The 21,885-nt window shown below is 39.9% G+C and overlaps 3 protein-coding genes across 20 annotated transcripts in view; 1 reads left to right on the top strand and 2 right to left on the bottom strand.

Moving 5' to 3' along the window:
* Positions 1-21,885, top strand: part of LOC131135831 (disintegrin and metalloproteinase domain-containing protein 23) — a 76,509-nt gene that overhangs the window by 12,006 nt on the left and 42,618 nt on the right. For 12 of the 18 annotated variants that reach the window (XR_009131658.1, XM_058082177.1, XM_058082178.1 and 9 more), the window contains 7 exons: positions 2,595-2,684; positions 2,804-5,088; positions 5,163-5,244; positions 12,353-12,490; positions 18,094-18,562; positions 19,010-19,215; positions 21,504-21,580. Coding sequence is in view for 17 of the 18 variants with exons in the window: in XM_058082177.1 (XP_057938160.1) it covers positions 18,487-18,562; positions 19,010-19,215; positions 21,504-21,580 (359 nt within the window). In the remaining variant the exon portion in view is untranslated. Of the gene's footprint in view, positions 1-2,594; positions 2,685-2,803; positions 5,089-5,162; positions 5,245-9,935; positions 9,999-12,352; positions 12,491-18,093; positions 18,563-19,009; positions 19,216-21,503; positions 21,581-21,885 lie in introns of all 18 variants that reach the window. The other 6 variants (XM_058082171.1, XM_058082166.1, XM_058082165.1 and 3 more) reach the window with 6 other exon arrangements.
* LOC131135840 (NADH-ubiquinone oxidoreductase 75 kDa subunit, mitochondrial-like) lies at positions 2,811-3,261 on the bottom strand. The gene is made up of 2 exons (XM_058082192.1): positions 3,107-3,261; positions 2,811-3,016 (listed from the first exon to the last, which is right to left on the bottom strand). Exons 1-2 carry the CDS (start codon positions 3,190-3,192, stop codon positions 2,836-2,838), a joined length of 267 nt encoding a protein of 88 aa, XP_057938175.1. The 5' UTR covers positions 3,193-3,261; the 3' UTR covers positions 2,811-2,835.
* cmklr2 (chemerin chemokine-like receptor 2) lies at positions 8,122-14,583 on the bottom strand. The gene is made up of 3 exons (XM_058082187.1): positions 14,419-14,583; positions 12,398-12,518; positions 8,122-11,171 (listed from the first exon to the last, which is right to left on the bottom strand). The coding sequence occupies exon 3, from the start codon at positions 11,152-11,154 to the stop codon at positions 10,069-10,071; it is 1,086 nt and encodes a 361-aa protein (XP_057938170.1). The 5' UTR covers positions 11,155-11,171; positions 12,398-12,518; positions 14,419-14,583; the 3' UTR covers positions 8,122-10,068.

Genomic DNA, 21,885 nt, shown 5'->3' with positions numbered 1-21,885 from the left:
TTCACCATGATTTCTGCTTAAAATGTAATATTAAAAAATATTGCATAATACAGGAAAATGAAAACAATACAAATGTAAACACAACATAAAATTGTATGTAATATTATACTTATTTTCACAGCTCTGGTCAGACCATAAAAATAGTACGCAAACAAGTGTGAAAGTGCATCAAAGATGATTTCTATTCACATTTGTGCTCTGCCACTAACAAGAAAATACACGTCCAATACAATACAGTCATTCCTTGCCATTTCACAGCTTTAATCTATTATGGTTTTTAAATCATGCAGGTTTGTGGTTCAGTACGGCCTATTAGTAGAATTTTACGTCTAAATTAAGTATTTTTATGTAGAATAATGACTAAATTAAGTAAAATACAAATATAAGGCATTCAGGAGACACACTGGAAGACACTACATTGATATGTAGTATTCTACACTGGTCACTAGGTGTCAGTAATGTTACTGTAATGTTGGGTGAGACACACAAGAAGCAGACTTGCTCGGAACAACAGGCATTTTTGTAGGTTTGAATGATCTCAAAACAGGCACAGTAATCCCGAACAGAGGCTACTGTCTATAAACGTAAAGGTGATTGATTATGGGATGCTACAGGGCTCTTAATAATGCTGCTATAAACGAGGGATGACTGTACTGTAATTTTTTTTGTTAAATTATATTTTTGAATGTGCTGTGGGCTGCAAACGGCCCCCGGACAGCACTTTGTATACCCTCTTGTTAGTAATACTCTCTTTTGTCATTTGTCATCTTGAGCTTGCTGGCTCTTTCATAGCCTTGTCCATCACCTGAGAGGCTCTGCGTATCAGATCGGTGAATTTCAAATTTACACGCCTGTACGCATTATAGACACTGAAAATGGAGATCTAGCTGCATTCCTGTCACGTGAAAATGTTGTCCACGTTCATGGTTCAATGGGCAAAGTGTGAATCACTGCCTGAAAGTCAGAAACCTTGATCGGAAGGCCGACTTAATAAGCTAAATTGTAGCTATAAGTTTTGGCAGGGGCTCCTTCCCTTCTAGAAACACTTGAAGGTTGAGAACATCTAACCTTGGACTACTTAAAGTAGTTGGCTTCCTCAGTGTCATCATCATCATCCATTAGTCTTTTACTTCATCAAGGGCGGTGTCACTTCATGAAGCTTAAATGACACAAAACTACACTTTTTCATAGATTTTTAAAAACGTTTTAAATCAAAATCGGGCTACACTTCAAATACTCCCAATGATGATCTTCCTGTCCTTCCTGGCGGGGCTTAGATGAGTCACAGCTACTGTGCATGGGCCTCTGTGTTCACATAGGTGTTACATTTCTCAGTATATGCAGCTCCGGGAAGTATGATATCACAGCCATTGGTGGACCTACGTCACCATGGTGACCTGGGAGGCTAAACAAGGATCACGGATCGCTGCATCACCTCTGAAAATAGAGCGACACCAGACTAAACCAGTGAGACAGCGTAATTCCGTTACACAAGAAACATCAAGAAACACAGTTTTGCATCCTTTGTCTGTCATGATCAACTTTTGTGGGGCCCCGCAGTCCGAGGCCCTTGGAATTGCACTAACTTTCCCCCCTTGCTTACCATGCACAATGTGTGCAATTACTGTTCAAGGGGGCCTCTTATGCTCATTTTTCGACCCTTTGTATTGAGTTGTGGACTCCTGTAGAGCAGCTACACACAATAACCTGCACAGAAAACTTTGTAGATCTTCCAGAATCTGCACCTTAACTTTTCCCCCTTGCTTACCATGCACAATGTGTTTAATTACTGTTAAAGGGGGACCTCTTATGTTCATTTTTTGACCCTTTGTATTGAGTTGTAGACTCCTGTAGAGCAGCTACACACAATAACCTCCGCAGAAAACTTTGTAGATCTTCCAGAATATGCACCTTAACTTTTCCCGCTTGCTTACCATGCACAATGTATGTAATTACTGTTAAAGGGGGACCTCTTATGTTCATTTTTTGACCCTTTGTATTGAGTTGTAGACTCCTGTAGAGCAGCTACACACAATAACCTGTGCAGAAAACTTTGTAGATCTTCCAGAATCTGCACCTATTCCAGTATTATTTGCTTGGATTTGTGCTTCCAGACAAAACGGTCTGTTTTAATCTATTCTACCCACAGCTCGTCTCCGGGCACGCCCACTCCTCTGTGATTGGTCACAAACTCAAAGTGCTTCCTAACTACGTCCACCCATCTGTATCATCGCATGGGGCAGTTTTACCACGCCTTTTGAACTTTTTCCACACTTAATTTTCCAACAATTACAACTTTACTGGTGGTTTTTGTTTCTGATACTGTTATGAGTTTATAAAAATGCTGTCTCTATTTCAACTTTATGCTACTAAAATTATTTTTTTTCTTCATAATATTACTATAAATAATATTGCTATTGTATAATATAATATTGTATAATATAATATTACTATTGTTTTCCTCATTAATTTATAGTTTCTTCTCTTCATATTTGAACTTTATTCTTGTGAAATTACTGCATTCATTTCCATGTTTGCTGTTGTTGTTTTTTTGTAGTTATCTTGTTAAATTATATTTTTCCAAATTACCGCAGGCCCTGGGATGCAGTTTGGACACCTCTGGCCCATGCATGTTTTGCATTGAGTGCAGCTGCTAAATAGGTACCAGCACTTTGATAAAGAAGGTCAGAAACACTATTGAATAATAATAAGGCTGACATCAACAATTGGATTCAGGATTGTAATAATGACTTTCTTTATATTTCCCCTTGTCATCTCCATCTCTTTCTCTTTTTTTCTCCAGAAACGATACAGCAACGTATGGAAAGAGAGAGCTTAACTGCCGCTGAGAGGTAAAAACAGTCGACCTTGATAAATTATAAAGCTGTCCACTGGGATATCTTTGCGGGTAATGCAGCCAGCCTCAGCTCCTATAAGGACTGGAACCTTAGGTGGGTTCTCTCTGATAGCGTCCAGTCCTGGTGTGCACCCAAGATCAAGTGCTTGACTGGCAGCACTGCAGAGACAGCAAAAAAAAAAGTACATGTATTGTAGATTAAACAGTCACTTTTCCCACTCGAAGCTTTTCCGTTATATACTATTCTACCTGTGAAGCACATTGAGAACCTTCCAATTGTCCTCCACTTCACTGCTGATGTAAGCACTCCGTGTTAGAGTTGACACAGCTGCCATTATCGCAGCTTCATCCTCCCTGTTCAGGACAGGATGCTTTTCTTTAGCCGGCACCGTAGATACCGACACACCGACTTAAGACCGCGTCTTCCACGAGGGTGATAACATTTACTGACAAACAGCAAATTGGAGGAGTCACTTCCTGAGAGGAAGATAAGAGACATTTCTCACATGTACATTCATGTGCAAAAAATTAGGACACCTCCAACTCCGTATGCACTGCGCACAAAGGGGTGAACATTTGTCAAAGCATGCATCCATACTGTGTTACCAGTTCTAGTATTTTTCTAACAAATACACCACATGGTGGAGCTGTTATTAAATCAAAATGACCTTACCAGTCAGACTGACTTGAAATTTGAAGAATAACCACTCAACTTTGTATACACTCTTTAGGGGTCTGTCCAATCAAACGTTGAGGTTACATGGATAGTATTGTGAAGGTCCCGCAGTGCAATAAGTATGGATTTTAAAGTGGATTTCACCTGCCTATGCATCTATTTTACTAATACTGAAGTAGATAACACTTATAAAAGCAATTTCTTTTCTTTAGCTTTTCTACATAGTTTTAGTTTAGTAGTAGTCAATCATCAACACAATTTAAAGGGCTTTCAAATTACAGTGTTCCCTCATTTGGGATAATGAGGTGGGGATAGTGGGGATAGCCCACTCATTCATTCATTCATTCATTCATTTTCTACCGCTTTTCCTCACGAGGGTCACAGGGGGTGCTGGAGCCTATCCCAGCTGTCTTTGGGCGAGAGGCGTGGTACCTCCTGGACTGGTCGCCAGCCAATCACAGGGCACATATAGGCAAACAACCATTCACACTCACATTCATACCAATGGACAATTTGGAGTCGTCGATTAACCTAGCATGTTTTTGGAATGTGGGAGGAAACCGGAGTACCCGGAGAAAACCCACGCATGCACGGGGAGAACATGCAAACTCCACACAGAGAGATGGCCGAGGGTGGAATTGAACCCTGGTCTCCTAGCTGTGAGGTCTGCGCGCTAACCACTCGACCACCGTGCCGCCCATATACAAAACAGCTCAGCAGTATTATATAGCACATATGTAGCTCTACCTTAGTCTTTTATAAAGACTAGAAGCATCACCGCAACGGTTAAAGATGTAGTTTGAATGCAAGTCACATCGGAAAAGTTGTCAGAAAAAGTACGAGTAAGTGCTCTCCGCGTACGACTTGCATCAGTTGGTCTTACCTCTCCAGTGCACAGCCACAGTCATTATGCTGACGGTTCAGCATGTTTTTTTCGAGTCCCCGCATCCATCAGGCCTCCTGCGACAGAACCAATAATGTGACCTTCAACTGTAGAATCAAAACCACAGGTAACAAATGATCTCACGCTGTTTCACTATGAATTTGCATACTGCACCAGCTACTTGACTCAGCATATCTTCCCAGGTTGAGATGCCCAGGCTCATTTTTCACCAAAGGCTGTCTGTTGCTGAAGAGCATCATAAGCAAAGCTACAGAGAAAGAAATAAGAATCTGCAGTTAGATCATTTTTAACCAAATTAACTAAATTATTAATTAATTAAATTATTTTTACCAAAATAACTCATTGATGATATAACATCTGGAGACACGGAGAAAGATGAAGTGAGCAGAAACTGACCACACGCACTAACCCACAATTGTACCGAGTTGTGGACTCCTATAGAGCAGCAGCACACAATTACCTGCACAGAAAGTTTTCTAGATCTTCCAGAATCTACACCTATTCCACTTGTATTTCTTTGCATTTATTCCACCCGCGGCCCACCTCCAGGCATGGCCACTCTGCTGTGGTTGGTCACACTCCCGAGTGCTTAGAAGGACTTCTGTTTTGTGCCGCTAGCTGTGAAACCAACTTCATAGCAGTTCATAAACGGTATATGAGTTGTTCATAAATTATGATTTCTCTTTTTAAAATGTCAGCTTTTAACATACAGTCATATGTGTTAGATGCAGAATCCGATGCGGAAGTAGAGACTGGACAGTCTGAGGGTTCTCAAGAGAAGAGGTTACTTGAAGACGTCTCTCAATGGTAAGTAAGTAGCTTTAGCATTTTAGCATTACGTTTTCTACAACATTGGTAACATGTAATGGGTTTTTTTTTTCGGGACTACCAGTGTTTTAAAAAACTCTGCCACTGATTGAGGTGGGTAACAACTATTAGGAACCCTACTCCCTGTATGCACACTCTATAATGCTACACAGACAAGTGCTTTTGCTCTATGATGGTGGCATCTTTAGGAATTAATTCATTAATTCATTTTCTACCGCTTTTCCTCACGAGGGTCGCGGGGGGTGCTGGAGCCTATCCCAGCTGTCTTCGGGCGAGAGGCGGGGTACACCCTGGACTGGTCGCCAGCCAATCACAGGGCACATATAGACAAACAACCATTCACACTCACATTCATACCTATAGACAATTTGGAGTGGCCAATTAACCTAACATGTTTTTGGAATGTGGGAGGAAACCGGAGTACCCGGAGAAAACCCACGCATGCACGGGGAGAACATGCAAACTGCACACAGAGATGGCCGAGGGTGGAATTGAACCCTGGTGTCGTAGCTGTGAGGTCTGTGCGCTAACCACTAGACCGCCGTGCCGCCCCATCTCTAGGAATTGTAAGCAAAAAATTTAAATCAAGTGCTTAAAAAAGGCGTCAGTAATGAGAAGCTGCACCAATTTAATCATCTGAAAAATGTTTGATGCCAGTGTTTCCAGCAGCCTAGTGGGAATGTTGCTCCAAGTTCACGGATGGCATCCACTATCTGCAACTAAACGTCCTTTGCCATTTATTCCTAAATGTTCTCAGCTGGATGTAGATCAGGGGAACACGCAAAATGGTCCAAAAATTGAATATAATATTTCTATAGTAATTCTCAATGTCTTGTCCTCTTCTCCACATGGTACTCATGTCTTTGGCAAAGCAAAAGCTCCCTATTAAGGTTCATTCCAGATGATGAGAGTGACTCACCACACACGAGTGCGCTGGTTCCGATAAGTCATCATGGTTTTGACAAGCGCCCCAATGTTCTTGTCCTCCACTTGCTCTTTTATCCTCAGTGAAGCAACTTGCTGCTGTCACTTTGTTATTGCAGGGGTTGGTCCTTTGCACAAAACCGTGAGCGATGAAACAATGCTTACATGGTTGGCTCTCTCAAGCAATGTTCCCTCTAAGTTGCACGTGTGTTCTCAGCGCACAACAAATCCACGCAGCGACCAAAATGTAATCCAACCTGAATTGTAAATGAAATAAATACACAACAATAATTTATTCTGTACCATTTTGCAATTCAACTCAATGAGTGACAAGCGGTAACACATTTGCCGGGTTCAATTCCACCCTCGGCCATCTCTGTGTGGAGTTTGCATGTTCTCCCCGTGCATGCGTGGGTTTTCTCCGGGTACTCCGGTTTCCTCCCACATTCCAAAAACATGCTAGGTTAATTGGCGACTCCAAATTGTCCATAGGTATGAATGTGAGTGTGAATGGTTGTTTGTCTATATGTGCCCTGTGATTGGCTGGCCACCAGTCCAGGGTGTACCCCGCCTCTCGCCCAAAGACAGCTGGGATAGGCTCCAGCACCTCGCGACCCTCCTGAGGAAAAAAATTAATGAATGAATGAATGATCGTATCATATTGCATCGTGAAAAGGGTGAATTATATCGCATCATATCGTATCAAATCGTATCGAATCATATCGTATCGCATCATATCGTATTGCATCGTATCGCATCATATCGTATGTATCGCATCGTATCGCATCGTATCGCATCGTATCGTATCGCATCGTACCGCATCGTATCGCATCGTATCGGATCGTATCGCATCGTATTGCATCATATCGCATTGTAACGCATCATATCGTATCGTATCGCATCATATCGCTAGAAAATTCCATGTATTGTTAAAGTATCATATCGCTGGCAGTGCATTGAGATGTGTATCGAATCGTCCTCAGTGCTGAGATTCCCACCCCTAGTGTTTAGGACACGTGTGGCTTAGCCATTAACAGCCATGTGCCACAAATGGCCCCCGTGCCACACCTTGGACACCCCTGCTGTAGATACAGTGTTGCTGCAGTACAGTACAATACAACACGGCTCGTGACTTCACAGCCAATGTTACATAGAACGAAATGAGTCTAATCCCCATGGCTAAAAACAAAGTGCACATTGAATGCTAAATGGGTCAGTCAGCACAAAGGCAAAGCCACGTATTGTCAGTAACAAACTCAATTAGTGACATTTTGTTAGCATTGCTGGCTGAAGCCGAGCTGACTTTGATCAAATTGGATGCTGGCAAACGCAACGCTTCGGACAGAGTACAAAATAAACGTTTCACACACATTTCCAATACGATACTGAGTAAAATTCAGGCTGGTATTGCAATCGGCAATACTGATCTGATACACTGTACAAATTCAAATTTATTCATTCATTCATTTTCTACCGCTTATCACCCTGGACTGGTGGCCAGCCAATCACAGGGCACATATAGACAAACAACCATTCACACTCACATTCATACCTATGGACAATTTGGAGCCGCTGATTAACCTAGCATGTTTTTGGAATGTGGGAGGAAACTGGAGAAAACCCACAAGGGTGGAATCGAACTCCAGTGTTCTAGCTGTGTGGCCTGCATGCTAACCACTCGCCCACCGTGCAGCCCAAATTCAAATTGTGTCTGGTAAATTTTTTAAAGTAGTGTATTTCCTATGATAGACAGAAATTATTTGTTTAATATTTCATTTATTTTATTTATATTTTTAAACCATAAAGTTGATTGATGTCGATTGATGTAGGGTGATTTACAGTGCAGACGAAAATTGTAATGTTCTGACGACAAAACATAATATTCAGAAGCATAAAACGCACAAATTAAAAGAAAAAATATGTTATTTTTATTTTATTGCGGAAAAGTGATGATAAAGTGAGGAGAATACAGTCATAATATTACAAACAAAGTTCTCAATTTATGAAAATAAAGTCATGTTTTGCGGATGTTACACATAAAATTGAAGCTGTTGACAATTCCAGCCACTGTTTTTAGGAAGAAGTGAAGCGACACAGTGTGGGAATGCCATGTCAACATTTTAAGTCAGAGTTCAACAGTGAGACATAACAGGAAGTGGCTGAATGTGTAATCAAGCCCTGCAGGGGGAAAAAAAAATAGATGCACATCTGGACTTATGTCACCGTCCTGTCTAACTCACCACCAGGCCCGAGAAAGGATCATTTTATACACCAAGGTTCACAGCTTTAATGATGTAACCCACTTAATACTGTTAGAAAAACATCCAAACATTGTACAGTAGAGCACATTTATTAAGTGCATTTTTGTTGGAATATATTAAATGGAATACACATGTAAGATTTCTACAAATAATTAAAGTCTACTCTAGCAGCCAGTATACATTTTGAAACAAATAGTGTGGAATATTACCGCTATTAACATAATTGTAGCACACCTACTTCTCTTTTAAAAGCAAAACAAATTTTAAAAAATCCCTTCATGGTTGTTGCAAATAATGTCAAACCAGAACTTTTAATGAAAGTGAAAGTTTACATTGCTCTATTTTATTTTACTATCCCAGAGATTTTGTATGCCAGTCACATTTCTATAAATATTTTACTATAGCTTGTCAAGAGACAAACTAAATAATACTTGAGCTATAGCTTAGTCAGTGTAAAGCAGGGGTCTCAAACAGGCGGCCCGCGGGCCAAATGTGGCCCGCAGGACACTAGTTTGAGGCCCCCGCCTTGATATGAAAGTTTAATGTTAGTGCGGCCCGCGCAAGTTTGATATGGATGCTGTATGGTATCATGTACCCAGAAAAAATTATTACGCTTGATTAATGTTCATGTTAAAGGTTAAATAACTGTTAATAGTTATCCTCCATATCCGTGTGGAAGTGGTACGTTTTTGGCTATTTAAGTTTAAAGGAAATAACTTGAAGGCTACCGTTTAGGTCTCTAGTTTGCGAGTTAGCATGTGTCTCAAGACCCTGCAGTTGCGCAATATGTTGTAAATTAAAAAAAAGTATAAATGTGACTATAGTCGTGTTTTGTCATGTCTACAGGGCTCTAATAATGCTTTGTTCATTTTAATCTGAAAAAATTTGTCTACCTACCAACTATATGTGGTTTCTTACGTTTTTATTATTTGCCGTTTTATTATTATTATTATATTTATTTATTACTGATTGATTAATTTTCTTTATTCTTGATTTATTTATTTGTCATCTTATTTTGTGCAGAAAAATAAAAATTAAGATATTTGAGAACAGTGGAATGTTTTATCAGAGCTTTTATTGTAGAAAATCGGCACCAAAGCACTGAAAAAATTTGTATATTTTTCTGTTTTTAATAAATGCGTTTTTTTGGGGGGGGGAACCTGATGCGGCCCAGCCTTGCCCAGACCCAAGCTCCAGTGGCCCCCAGGTAAATTGAGTTTGAAACCCCTGTTGTAGAGTATTGCAGTATATTGTCCTTTTCTGCAGCGGTTCTATTGACCTTATCTCTAGGGGGAGCCCTGCTACCCTGCAGAGAAAATTAATTTCTACGTGCGATCTTGCCTTTTCTGCCAGTACCTGCATTATGTGCAATGTATTGCGACTGTGCAAACATTTGCGTCTGTTCAATATGAAACTATTTTATTGAGTTTGAAAAGTGTTACTTTTGTGTTTTGGCCTTAATACTCCTTCCTGTGCTTCATCCAGGCGTCACCATTGTGATGTAATAATCGGTTGAAGACATCAATTTGTCCAAATTACAAAGAGCAGGTAAACACCTAACCGAGATGGAATGCTAATGTATGGGAGGTGATTATGACGTTTCTGTACACAACTGCAATCACAGAGTGGATGACGCCACAGGTTCCTCTGGTGCACTGTCCTGGTCTTGAGGTACCCCAGGCAGAGACTCCATTTCAGTCCCTGAGACAGACTGGCTGAGTTCTCTGAGCGAGCTTTTAGTTATGTCCAGGCATGCGCGTTTCAGAATGTGGCGGACCTTTTTCCCCAGAAGCATATAAAGCAGCGGGTTAATGCAGCTATTGAAAAAGCCCAAGCTGGTGGCCAGAGGAAACCCCATTTTCAGAACGTTGTGTAGATACAGCGAGGAATGTATGGATAGCTCCATCAGGCTAAATATGTGGAAAGGGGCCCAGCATAAAAAAAAGGCCAGAACCATTGCAGAGACCGTTTTAGTGAAGTTGGAGAGCCGAACTGAGCCTTGAGATTGCGTCACCTTCCTAGTCAGAAGAAGGCTGGTTACACATATAGCGGAGAAAGGCAGTAGAAAGCCCACTGTGGTACGAATGGAGACGATTAGAATGTGACTTACTGCTGCGGACTGTCCATCCTGTGCGTGGAAGTTATTAAAGCATATCACCTTGTTCTGTAAGCGCACCGTATCCCGAAAGATGAGCGCCGGGCAGCTCATGACGGCGGCCGTGACCCATACACAAACACTTACGAGCCAGGCTCTCGCTACGGTCCGATACCTCTGAGACCAGTTGTGATGGACAAGCGATACGTATCTGTCAATGCTGAGCACGGTCAGGAACAGAACGCTCGCGTACATGTTCATCACCGACACAAAGGAGTTAATCTTACATATAGCCACACCAAAGTCCCAGTGGAAGTCCCGCAGGATGTAATCGATGTAGAAGGGCAGGAAGAGCACAAAGACAAAGTCGGCCAGTGCCAGATTGAGCAACCAAACGCTGTTCACGGTCCTTTTGCTCTTGCATCCCGTCACCCAAAGGACAGTTCCGTTTCCGATGAGGCCCAGCACAAAGGAAACCACATAGATGACCACTGAGATAATGTGTATCGCTTCTCTCTGCTTGTGGTCGACTTTAAGTTCTTCCATGTCACCGTACTCCATGTAGTAGTCGTAGCTGTAGTTTCCATAGTCCTCTGCGGAGTCAGCCATCACTGCTTGGAGGTTATCTGCAAGGGAAAATCTCATGGTGAGATCCATCTCTTTAAGACGGCCCGCATTTGTTGTTTTTTTTTACAAATACAATTAACGGAGGTCAAGTGGTTAGCGCGCAGACCTCACAGCTAGGAGACCAAGGGTTCAATTCCACCCTCGACCATTTCTGTGTGGAGTTTGCATGCTCTCCCTGTGCATGCGTGGGTTTTCTCCGGGTACTCCGGTTTCCTCCCACATTCCAAAAACATGCTAATTAATTAATTGGCGACTCCAAATTGTCCATAGGTATGAATGTGAGTGTGAATGGTTGTTTGTCTATATGTGCCCTGTGATTGGCTGGCCACCAGTACCAGGGTGTACCCCGCAACCCTCTTGAGGAAAAGCGGTAGAAAATGAAAATACAATTAACAACAGCCGAAATTGAAAAAAAAAACAGCAATCATTTTATGAGAATATTCATCTTAAACCAAAATGTGTCATCTTACAGGGAAGAATGTCATAATTTGACTATATAGTATTATATTATTAAGAAAAACATTTCACTTTTACAACCATCAAGCAGAAAATTTCAAGAAAAAAAAATATTTCCTAAAGTCCTAATATAAGAAAACGTTGCAAATTTAGGAAAATTAATTTGGGAAAAAGTTTTGATATTCTGAGAAAAAGTCACAATATTATGAGAAAAAGTTGTCATTTTATGAGAATAAAGTCGTAATATTCAAAGGAAAAAACATGTAATTTTTAGACGCATAAATTTGAAAAATTTACAAAAAAAGATGTTACTTTCTAAAATCAACAAACAAGAAGTTGTACATTTTGGAAAATTAGGATGGGAAAAAATGTTGATTTTAGAATAATAGTTGAAATAATAGGAAAATAACGTGTTTTTTTTATAACCATTAAGTTGAAATATGAAATAAAGATTTTCTAAAGTCCTAATATTATGAGAAACAAAACAAAGTATGAAGTTACACATTTTGGAAAATTACGTTGGAAAAAGTTGGAAAAATAATCAAATAAGGAGAAACAGTTCATACTGATTCTACCTTTTTTCACAGATGGCACACAGCTGACATGCGGGCTGTTTTTTCCTGAACTACTACATATGTATGACTTCTTAGCATGCTGTATCTCCATTGGTTGGCTTACAAAATATCAAATATCAAAGTGACATGTCCATCTATTGATTTTTCAGTGTGGAGACCACTGCTTTAAGAAAATGGTGAATAGTCCTGCATACCTCCTGACTTGGACTCTCACAATTGGCTCTTCTCCAAAAGGATCCAGGAGCCACGACGACCCGTCTTGTGGATCATTCAGTTCCTGTGTTGAAGTGAGTGCTGGGTGTGTCCTGGGTAGGCCTGGAACATAATTTGAACATCCATTTGGGTCAACGCTGTGGCGAGCGAGACGATGGTCGACAGACGAGGCAGGAAGAACCACAAGAGTATGAATCATTCTTAGATGGTTAAGGGACTTTTGGAAAGGAAGACAATAATTGTTGTGCAACGTACTTTTCCACTGCAGACGGCATCATCAACAAGCTAGCAGGGTGAGAAGTTATCTTTACTGTACACTCTCAAGTTAGAAACACATTTTTAGATCATTTCAATTCAAAATCAGTGATAATATTGAAAAGAGATTGATGTTATTTGTTGTATTTTTAGGAGCCGGTACACTCATGGCTACTTCTTTTGAAATCTAGTCACTTGTACAGTCACTTGTACAGCTTAGGTAATTCCCGGGTAAATCAGGGTAACGTAGGTCCACGTTTACTGAGTGCGGGCATAGTGTGTCCGACAATAATTCACCTTTCCCAGGGAGTTTGGCAGATATTTCACAGCTAACAACCATTAACAGAGCAAAGCAGAGCAATGGCGAGGCACATGCACATGCCCATATAAGGAAATCCGGCTCCCTGTGACATCACAGGGTCCCAGTGTTAGAAAAAGCTCTCTGAAACCGAGCGTTTTGAGGCATCCCAAACTTCTTCCAGAACTCACTTCCAAATGCGCTAACCTCCTTATCTGAAACTTTGGCACCATTTAACACGAGAATAGAACATTCTAACTACATTTATAGGTCAGAAAAGTGGAAAAAGCAAAATAACAGCAAATAAGATTTCATAGTACAGGGAAGTTGTAGCTTAAACCTTTTCTGACAGAGCAAATCTGTTTAGCATGTAAGGGCATTTAGATCAACAATGACGCTGCTCCCAGATGTTATTAGCTAATTAGCTAACTTGCTAATTGGGTAAATTATGAAGTTTCATTAATGTTCATGTTAAAAGTTGAATAACTGTTAATACTGTTAATTTGAATCTGAAAAGGCGGCACGGCGGTCGAGTGGTTAGCGCGCAGACCTCAGGAGACCAGGGTTCAAATCCACCCTCGGCCATCTCTGTGTGGAGTTTGCATGTTCTACCCGTGCATGTGTGGGTTTCCTCCCACATTCCAAAAACATGCTAGGTTAATTGGCGACCCCAAATTGTCCATAGGTATGAATGTGAGTGTGAATGGTTGTTTGTCTATATGTGCCCTGTGATTGGCTGGCGACCAGTCCAGGGTGTACCCCACCTCTCGCCCAAAGACAGCTGGGATAGGCTCCAGCACCCCCCGCGACCCTCGTGAGGAAAAGCGGTAGAAAATGAATGAATGATTGTTTGATTTTCTGTATTCTTGTTTTTTTTATTAATTTAAATTAATTAAAAAGTGTAGGGCATAGATAGCAGAAGCAAAAGCATTGAAGACAGTTTTTTTTATTTTTATTTTTTTTATTATTATTTTTTTTAAACCTGATGCAGCCCAGCCTCACCCAGATCCTAGCTTCAGTGGCCCCCAGGTAAATCGAGTTTGAGACCCCTGGTTTAAATAGTTGGAAAATTGAACTGTGATTTGATGGGAATAAAGTCAAAATATTACAGGAAAGTCCCCAAAATAAATCATATTTATATAAATATTTTTGATGTTATTTTTAAAGTCATACTATCATAATAAACAAAAGAAAACAGTAATAATATTATGGGAATAAATACGTAATATTACGACAAGACATATTACAAAGAAGATAAAAAATGGGGGGGAGCAAAAAGTGCAGGTAATACTAATAATACTAACAATAAACTGCATCAAAAATGTAGTTTTTCTTTGCATCCTTTCTTTTTTTCTTTGTGGCAAAAATACACAAAGATGTTTTGTTTACCTTTCATACAGAGAGCTTTACTGTTTATATTCCCGAAGGCATTCAAAGTGGAAAGCTTACCAAGCACAGAAGTAGCGGCACATGGAGGTTTGTTTTTATGGAACATCCAAACACGCCGAACGTCCTTTGGTTACATTATCCCGAACCGTAAACGTCCCCCTGCGAAAAGCCCATGTATGATCTTTCCGTGAGTCCATCCAAACTAAACTTTGTCGGCTCTTCCAGCGCGCTGGGATGTGTGTGTAGAGTGGGCGTGTCCCCGCTGACGCGTCACATGCGCACCACGGAGGGGAGAAATCCTATTGGTCGAAGGCACCGACAAAGAATGCCTTCATTCATTGGAGCTTTGGCTGCTTCTCACAGCCACCACCCGTCTCTCAATAAACATAGTTTGTTTTTTTTTAATGACAACCCGTAAATTTACTCTTAAATTAATGCAAACACGAACAATGTTCGCTTCCTGACTGATTTAGAATGCTTCCCTTTAAGAGAAAATGACAAACGTTTGGGAGCAGATTTAGGAATGCATGAATTCAGGCACAATATTTGCTTTTTTTGGGACTTCTGATGCTGAAATCACCTTCACACTTTGTACAGCGTGGCAGTGAGTGAAGTGTGAGTCACACTTCCACAGGCAAAAGGAAATAAATATCAGTGGCAAATGTGCATTGGTGCTCCACTAGATCCAACAGCAGCTAATATATGTCTTTTAAATACTTAATACAGTCTTGATTCAGTTGCAAAGTGAACGTAAACACACCATACAGTGCCTTTCTTGGAGTACTAGTAATTGTCTATGGCTGTTTGTTTTTTAATTGGTCTGAGCCACACTCTAAAAATACAAATTTAAAAAGAAACCCCAACAAGAGCAAAAATGGAAAAATCAACAGTCCTTTTACAAGAATAAAGTCAAAATATTAAGAGAAAAAGTGAATAAAGTCAGGATAGTATGAGGAAAAATAACATCATTTTAGTAGTATAAAGTTGAAATATTAAAGAGGACCTGTTATGTTTTTTCCACTTTTCTGACCTATAAATGTAGCTAGAATGTTGTATTCTCGTGTTAAACCATGCCAAAGTTTTAGATAATGAGTGTTGTGCATTTGGGAGTAAGCTCTGAAAGAAGACAAACACTCGGTTTCAAAGGGCGTGGTAAAACTGTCCCTTTGTGATGTCATAGAGGGGAAGAAATCCTTATATCGTTCATAGTAGCTCCGAACCACTTTTCAATTATCTCTACAAAAGCTTTATTCATTTATTATCGACTCCTACACCCACAAAATTAGAAAGTGGGGTTTGGCAGTACTCCGTAAGTACTTGGGAGTATAACCAATCACAGCGGACTGGGCGTGCCCATACATGGGCCGAGGGAGGAATAACTTAAAGCAGACCGTTTTGGAATCCAATGAATTACAGCTGGAATAGGTGCAGATTCTGGAAGATCTAAAAAGTTTTCTGTGCGGGTTATTGTGCATAGCTGCTCTATAGAAGTCCACAACTCAATAAGACGCGTTGAAAAATGAGGATAATAGGTCCCCTTTAAAGAAAAATCCAACAAATAAAGTTAGAATTTTGGGGAAAATTAGGTTCAAGAAAAAGTTACAATATTCAGAGCATAAAGTCAAAATATTATGGAATGTTATGGTGGAACATAAAAAAAAAAACAACAGTAATGGAAAAAAACAGATGTCATTTTACAAACAAAAATTTTAATTTGAAAAAGTTGAAAAAAATTGAAAAAGTTGAAAAAATCATTTTTAAGAAACAAACAAAACAACAACGTCGTAATTTTTGGAAAATTATATTGGGGGAAAGTTAAACATATTATGGAATGTTATGGTGGAACATAAAAAAACAACAGTAATGGAAAAAAACAGATGTAATTTTACAAAACAAATGTAATATGAAAAAGTTGAAAAAAATCATTTTTAAGAATCAAACAAAACAACACAACGTCGTAATTTTTGGAAAATTATGTTGGGGGAAAAAGTTCTAATATTTTGAGAATAAAGTGAAAATATTATAGGAATAAAGTCATAATATTACGAAACATACATAAAAAACAGCCAAAATGGGGAAAAAAGAGCAAAAAGTGAAGTTGATACTAATGGGCTTTTTCTTATATCAAAATCTTGTGTTACTTTACAAAATATCAAAGTAACCATTACATCCTTTCATTTTTTACTTTGTGTCCCTCGCTGGAAAGAGTTTGGACACTCGGGGCTTTGTGAGTCTGTGTGGACTTCGCGTTCATGCCAGCTCTCTTGCTACATTTTTGGAAGTCTGCCACCAGGAGCTTACGAGGTCTGACCTCAAAGATTGTTCCAATCAAATGTACACAACAAACATGGCTGACAGCCACGATAAGCTTCTACAGTAGTACATTGGTTTTCCAACGCCCTTGTTTTCACACGATTGAGTTTTCCACGAGAAGTTATCATACAGTATTGTAGTACTGTACTGTAGTACAGTAGTGTCCGAACGAAGAATCCCTTGGTTTATGGTTCAGTCTTGTTGCATTATTAATACACTTGTTGGCTTATTAACTTATATTATTTTTCAGTACCAGGTGCAAGGTACATTTCAGTTCTTGCTTTAAAGTATCCAATGCTGGGTAGTCCATGCTGGATATCAAGAGTATGTTGACTCCTCCTTGTTTACTTCTCTGACAAACTCCTCAACATATTTTGCAATCAAGCAAAAATGTGACAAAACATGGCAAAATGTTGAATGAGAAAGAGGACCGCAAGCTACCTAGCATGCCTTGAGGCAGGAAAATACGGGTGTCGATATTCGTTGGTACGCCCACATGGTGCAGTCGGCAGGGTACTTTGTGCGTCATAGGTGTTGACATGATGTCTTGTTAGAATGGCTTTTTTAATACAAGCTACTGATTATTATTATTATATTATTATATATTATATTTTGGGGACTCAAGCTTGCCACAATAGCACTGCAAGTCCGGATACACTTTGCATGTCAAAGGCCTTAAAAAAAAGGGTCCTGACGTCCTGCAAACGTCAGTCTTTGCTCTTTAATTCCATTTTTGCGCTTAAACTCTTAAAATATTTAAACTTTCTTCTCGGAAATTAAATTATTGTAATTACAACTTTATTCCCGTCATATTTTGACTTTATTCTTTTCATATTATAACCTTTTAAAAAGTAAAAACATATTTTACTTTAATATTTAACTAAAATGATATATTTTCTGATCATATTTATTGACATGAAATTAATTTTTAATAATTTTTTTGTTAGATTACAGCTTTTTTTCACAAATATTTTGCCATTAATCTTGTAAGATTATATAATGATTTTTCTGTTATTGTTTTTTTCAATTTTATTCAACTTTCTACTCCCAATATTATGACTTTATTATATGACTTTAAAATACCTTTTCTCTTAACGTGTTTTGCTAGTAGTTGCAATTTTATTAGTTGTTAGTTGTTTATTAGTTGTTTATCATTTTTTGTTATTGTTATTTATTTTAATATTTATTTTTTAAATATTTATTTATTATTATTTATTTTATTACTTTTTGTTTATATTTTGATAATGTGCCGTGGGGCCAATAAAAATAATCCAGCGGGTCGTACTATGGACACCCATGCTCTCGAGGAATATTAGCATCTGCGGATTGCTATGATATGCTGTGATGCACCAACCAACTACTCCCATTTTTTTCTTTTGTTAGCATATTTCAGAGGACCCAGCTTTCCTCTTTTCTCCCCAGATCACCGATGTGTCCTTCATTTAACCATCCTGTGCACCCACTTCCTGTTTCCGGGTTGCACAAAGTGAGTGCATGTGCCCTGCTCGGCATGGACGGAGGACTTCTTTGTGCACATCGAGGAGGAGTCTGCTTGACTTCTAGGAGCTGCTTGGTTGGCCACCGCCTTCCCCGCTCTCACCCCTCCCTTCTCCTCCTCCTCCTCCTCCTCCTCCCATCATCTGCAGCGGCAGCAGCAGCAGCAGCAGCAGCAAGCACCCCAGTGCCTCCCGGACCTATGAAGAAAGCCCTCCCTCCCCATCAGTCTGCTCGGCACCTCCCTGCCACGATGGGCTGCCAGCTCCACGCTATGTTGTTGTGTTGATATCGAGATATTTCAGTCATCAAATATGAATCATGCGTTTGATATTTCTGGCCACTTTGCTCGTCAGCATCCTCACGCTTTGGCTTCACGCATCGCTAGCGTCATCCGGTACGTACCGCTGCATGATTTCATGTCACCACTCGCATCCTGTACTGTACTGTACTGTACTGTAGTCTACTGCATGTTTGGGTACTCGTTGCTTTTTGATCTAAAGAACGCAGGACAGTGTGTCTCTGTGCTGCGACTTTGAGGTGAGCTAGTGTAGGAGGGTTGATACAACATCCAGTCTTTTGTTCCATGTTTTGCTAGAAATGTGCTCACATTTATACATAAGTGTTATGACTACTGTACTTTTAAAGCTGGAATGTCTTTGGGAAGTGGAATATAACACCGTCATAATGATATGAACACTGTAATATTAATATGCAGAAAAAAAGTCATTCTCAAGGGATTGCAATGACACCATGGACCCCCCTTACCTTGGTGTGATTATCACGACTTGAGGATGACAGCTGGCTCAGGTGTGTGTGTGTGTGTGTGTGTGTGTGTGTGCAGTTTCTCACAGAGCAGAGGACAAGGTTGAGAAGGACGCAGTGCCGGTGAAGCAACAGGCAACTGCAGCACCTGCTACTGAAAACACAACAGCAGCAGAGTATGTGATCGCTTACCCATCGCGTCTCATCTACTACCTAAACGAGGGTTCGGAGAGCACCCATCGTGACCTGGACACGAGGGCCAGGGGCCAGGCCGCGGGAGGCCAGGTAAGCCGAATGAACAACACGCACCAAGCCAGATGATATTTTGTTACCATCAGCAGATCACGTCACGGCAATGCTGCTTACTGGCTTACCGTCTTCCAGCTTTTTCCAAACGCATAAACAGCACCCGAAAGTCATGCTGCGTGGTGCTGAAGGAAAGCTGCAGACAAGCAGAATCACCATCTGTCATTTCTTCACCACACATCTGTGTGTGGCGTCCAGCAGGCGGGATGGATGGCTAACTTGTCTGCAGCTCTCATTAACACAGTCCAGTCCACGTCTGTCCACCCCACAGCAGGGGTGTCTAAACTTTTTCCACGTACTAAAAAAATGAAACAATGCAAGGCTCTTGTTTAAATTTATTTTGGAAAGCAAATCAATGGCTGTTGATATCCTAAAAGGTTATAGTTCAGGACAAAAATGCACCTCAGCTTTGTGATATACAGTAGGTGAAAAAGTATTTCATTATAGGAACTACAGTCTTTTTTTTAATGCTATTTAATAGTTTTCCTAATATTTTAATTGTATTCTCCTAAAATACATTTTCTACCATGTTTTTCTTATAAGTAGTATATTAGTGCCATAATATTTTCACTTGCTTTGTTAGCTTCCCATACTATTACAACTCAAAAATAATAACATATATTGCTATGCTACAAAAATGACAATGACTATGATTATGAGTTTATTCTCCTAAAATAGAGCATTTTGAACCCTTGTTGGCTGAGTTGGTTTTGTTTCACTATGTAAGCCGTGTGGCGGAACGGCGGACGAGTGGTTAGCGTGCAGACCTCACAGCTAGGAGACCAGGGTTCAATTCCACTCTCGGTCATGTCTGTGTGGAATTTGCATGTTTTCCCCGTGCATGCGTGGGTTTCCTCCCACATTCCAAAAACATGCTAGGTTAATTGGCGACTTCAAATTGTCCATAGGTATGAATGTGAGTGTGAATGGTTGTTTGTCTATATGTGCCCTGTGATTGGCTGGCGACCAGCCCAGGGTGTACCCCACTTCTCATCTCAAGACAGCTGGGATAGGCTCCAGCCCCCCCGCGACCCTCGTGAGGAAAAAGCGGTAGAAAATGAATGAATGAATATGTAAGCAGTAGTTCCTGGTTTCGTGCTCTTATTTTGGAATATTTCCCGTGTTGGTCTTTTCTGTTCTTATGTTCCCTCTTACACTCACCTGGTAGTAATTGTTGTATTTAGTTCAGCCGGGTGCGTCTTCCTTTGGTGCATTGAGCCTTTCGCATGCATTTGTGCTTTATGCCGGTTATTCGCCTAAATCCTTTTTGCTACTCGCATTAGCATAATTAAAACAAAGTTTTTACCTGCACTTGGTCTTCATATCTGCACCCTGGGGTCACATCGCTACGCCAAACGTGACGTGACACTCCTTAGAATATGATTTTTTCTCTCTTAATATTTTGACTTTATTCTCCCAAAATCACAGCTGTTTTTCCATCTCTGCTGTTTTTCTTTATTGTATATGACTTTATTCTCATAATGGTAATGGTAATGGTTTTATTTCATTTGAACATGCATCCGATTACAATTGAGTGCATCCCATAATCAGTTCACAGTTCCACATGTCCAAAAGGAGTAGGAAGAAGCAAAACTTATTAAATCCTACCCCTCCATTTGGTACTTTTACAATCAGTAACTGTTACATTTGTTCACTTCCTACTTTCCATAATACAGTTTAAGTTAAACTGTATGTTAAACTAAAAAAGTTTTTTATTTTTTTTTAATAATGTACCTCGTACCGCAGTACGCGGTGATATAATTATTTAATAATTCTTTTATAATTTTATAATTTTTTATAATTATTATTTATTCTCAAAAATTGATACTAAATTCTAATGCTGGATAATTACTTATAATTTAATTATTCAAAAATAAAATATTAAATTCACTACTGCCAGAAGTGATTTATTTTTGATAGCCCTAATTTTTTCTCAATATTTTGGGGTGTCTGGAAAGGTTCAATTTCCATGACTTCTTAAATTGCCTTGGTTGTTGAACGATTCCTTTGTCGAATCTTCTGCTGACTCACCCTCATATGCCCAAGAGCAGTCCACTCCTGGCTCAACATCCAATCATCTCCAGCATCCAGCATCTCCAGCCAGCATAGTAAAACACTGCAGATTCTTCTTTTAAGATGTGTTGCAATCTACTTCTTCTCGTGCGTCGCATTTTTATTCCCTTTGGGTCATTTGAATGATGAGGTGCCACCGCACTTCATTTTAACTACAGCAATCAAAACAGTGACGTGTTTTTCTCTCTTTACAGGCAATCCACCTTGCTCAGGTTAGCTTCCAGCTAGAAGCCTTTGGCACCCCGTTTGTTCTGGATCTGACACTGAACAAGTAAGCGCACCTCTCTGTTATTTTTGTTTTGTAACGTCATAAAACGATCTTAATTCATGTCCATGTTGTGTTTGCACAACCCCGCTGACAAATAAACAAATGACCCACAGCCAGTAAAAGCATAACTCAATCGGAGCCTGGCGGTTGTTAGTCATTTTCAGACTCTGGTTTGTCCTTTGGTGAGAGCATGTCTCCCATAACAGCAAATGCAAGTATGGTTAGAAGCTGCACCGCTGTTGTATTTCTGTCCACATTGTGGTGAAGGAGCACTATGGGATATTAAAGGAAACTGTAAAAATATCCAT

The sequence above is a fragment of the Doryrhamphus excisus genome, chromosome 9 (assembly GCF_030265055.1).
Source record: "Doryrhamphus excisus isolate RoL2022-K1 chromosome 9, RoL_Dexc_1.0, whole genome shotgun sequence".
Classification (NCBI taxonomy): Eukaryota; Metazoa; Chordata; class Actinopteri; order Syngnathiformes; family Syngnathidae; genus Doryrhamphus; species Doryrhamphus excisus.
Note: the sequence above shows the minus strand (reverse complement) of the source record. Positions and strands in the feature narration are given on the sequence as shown.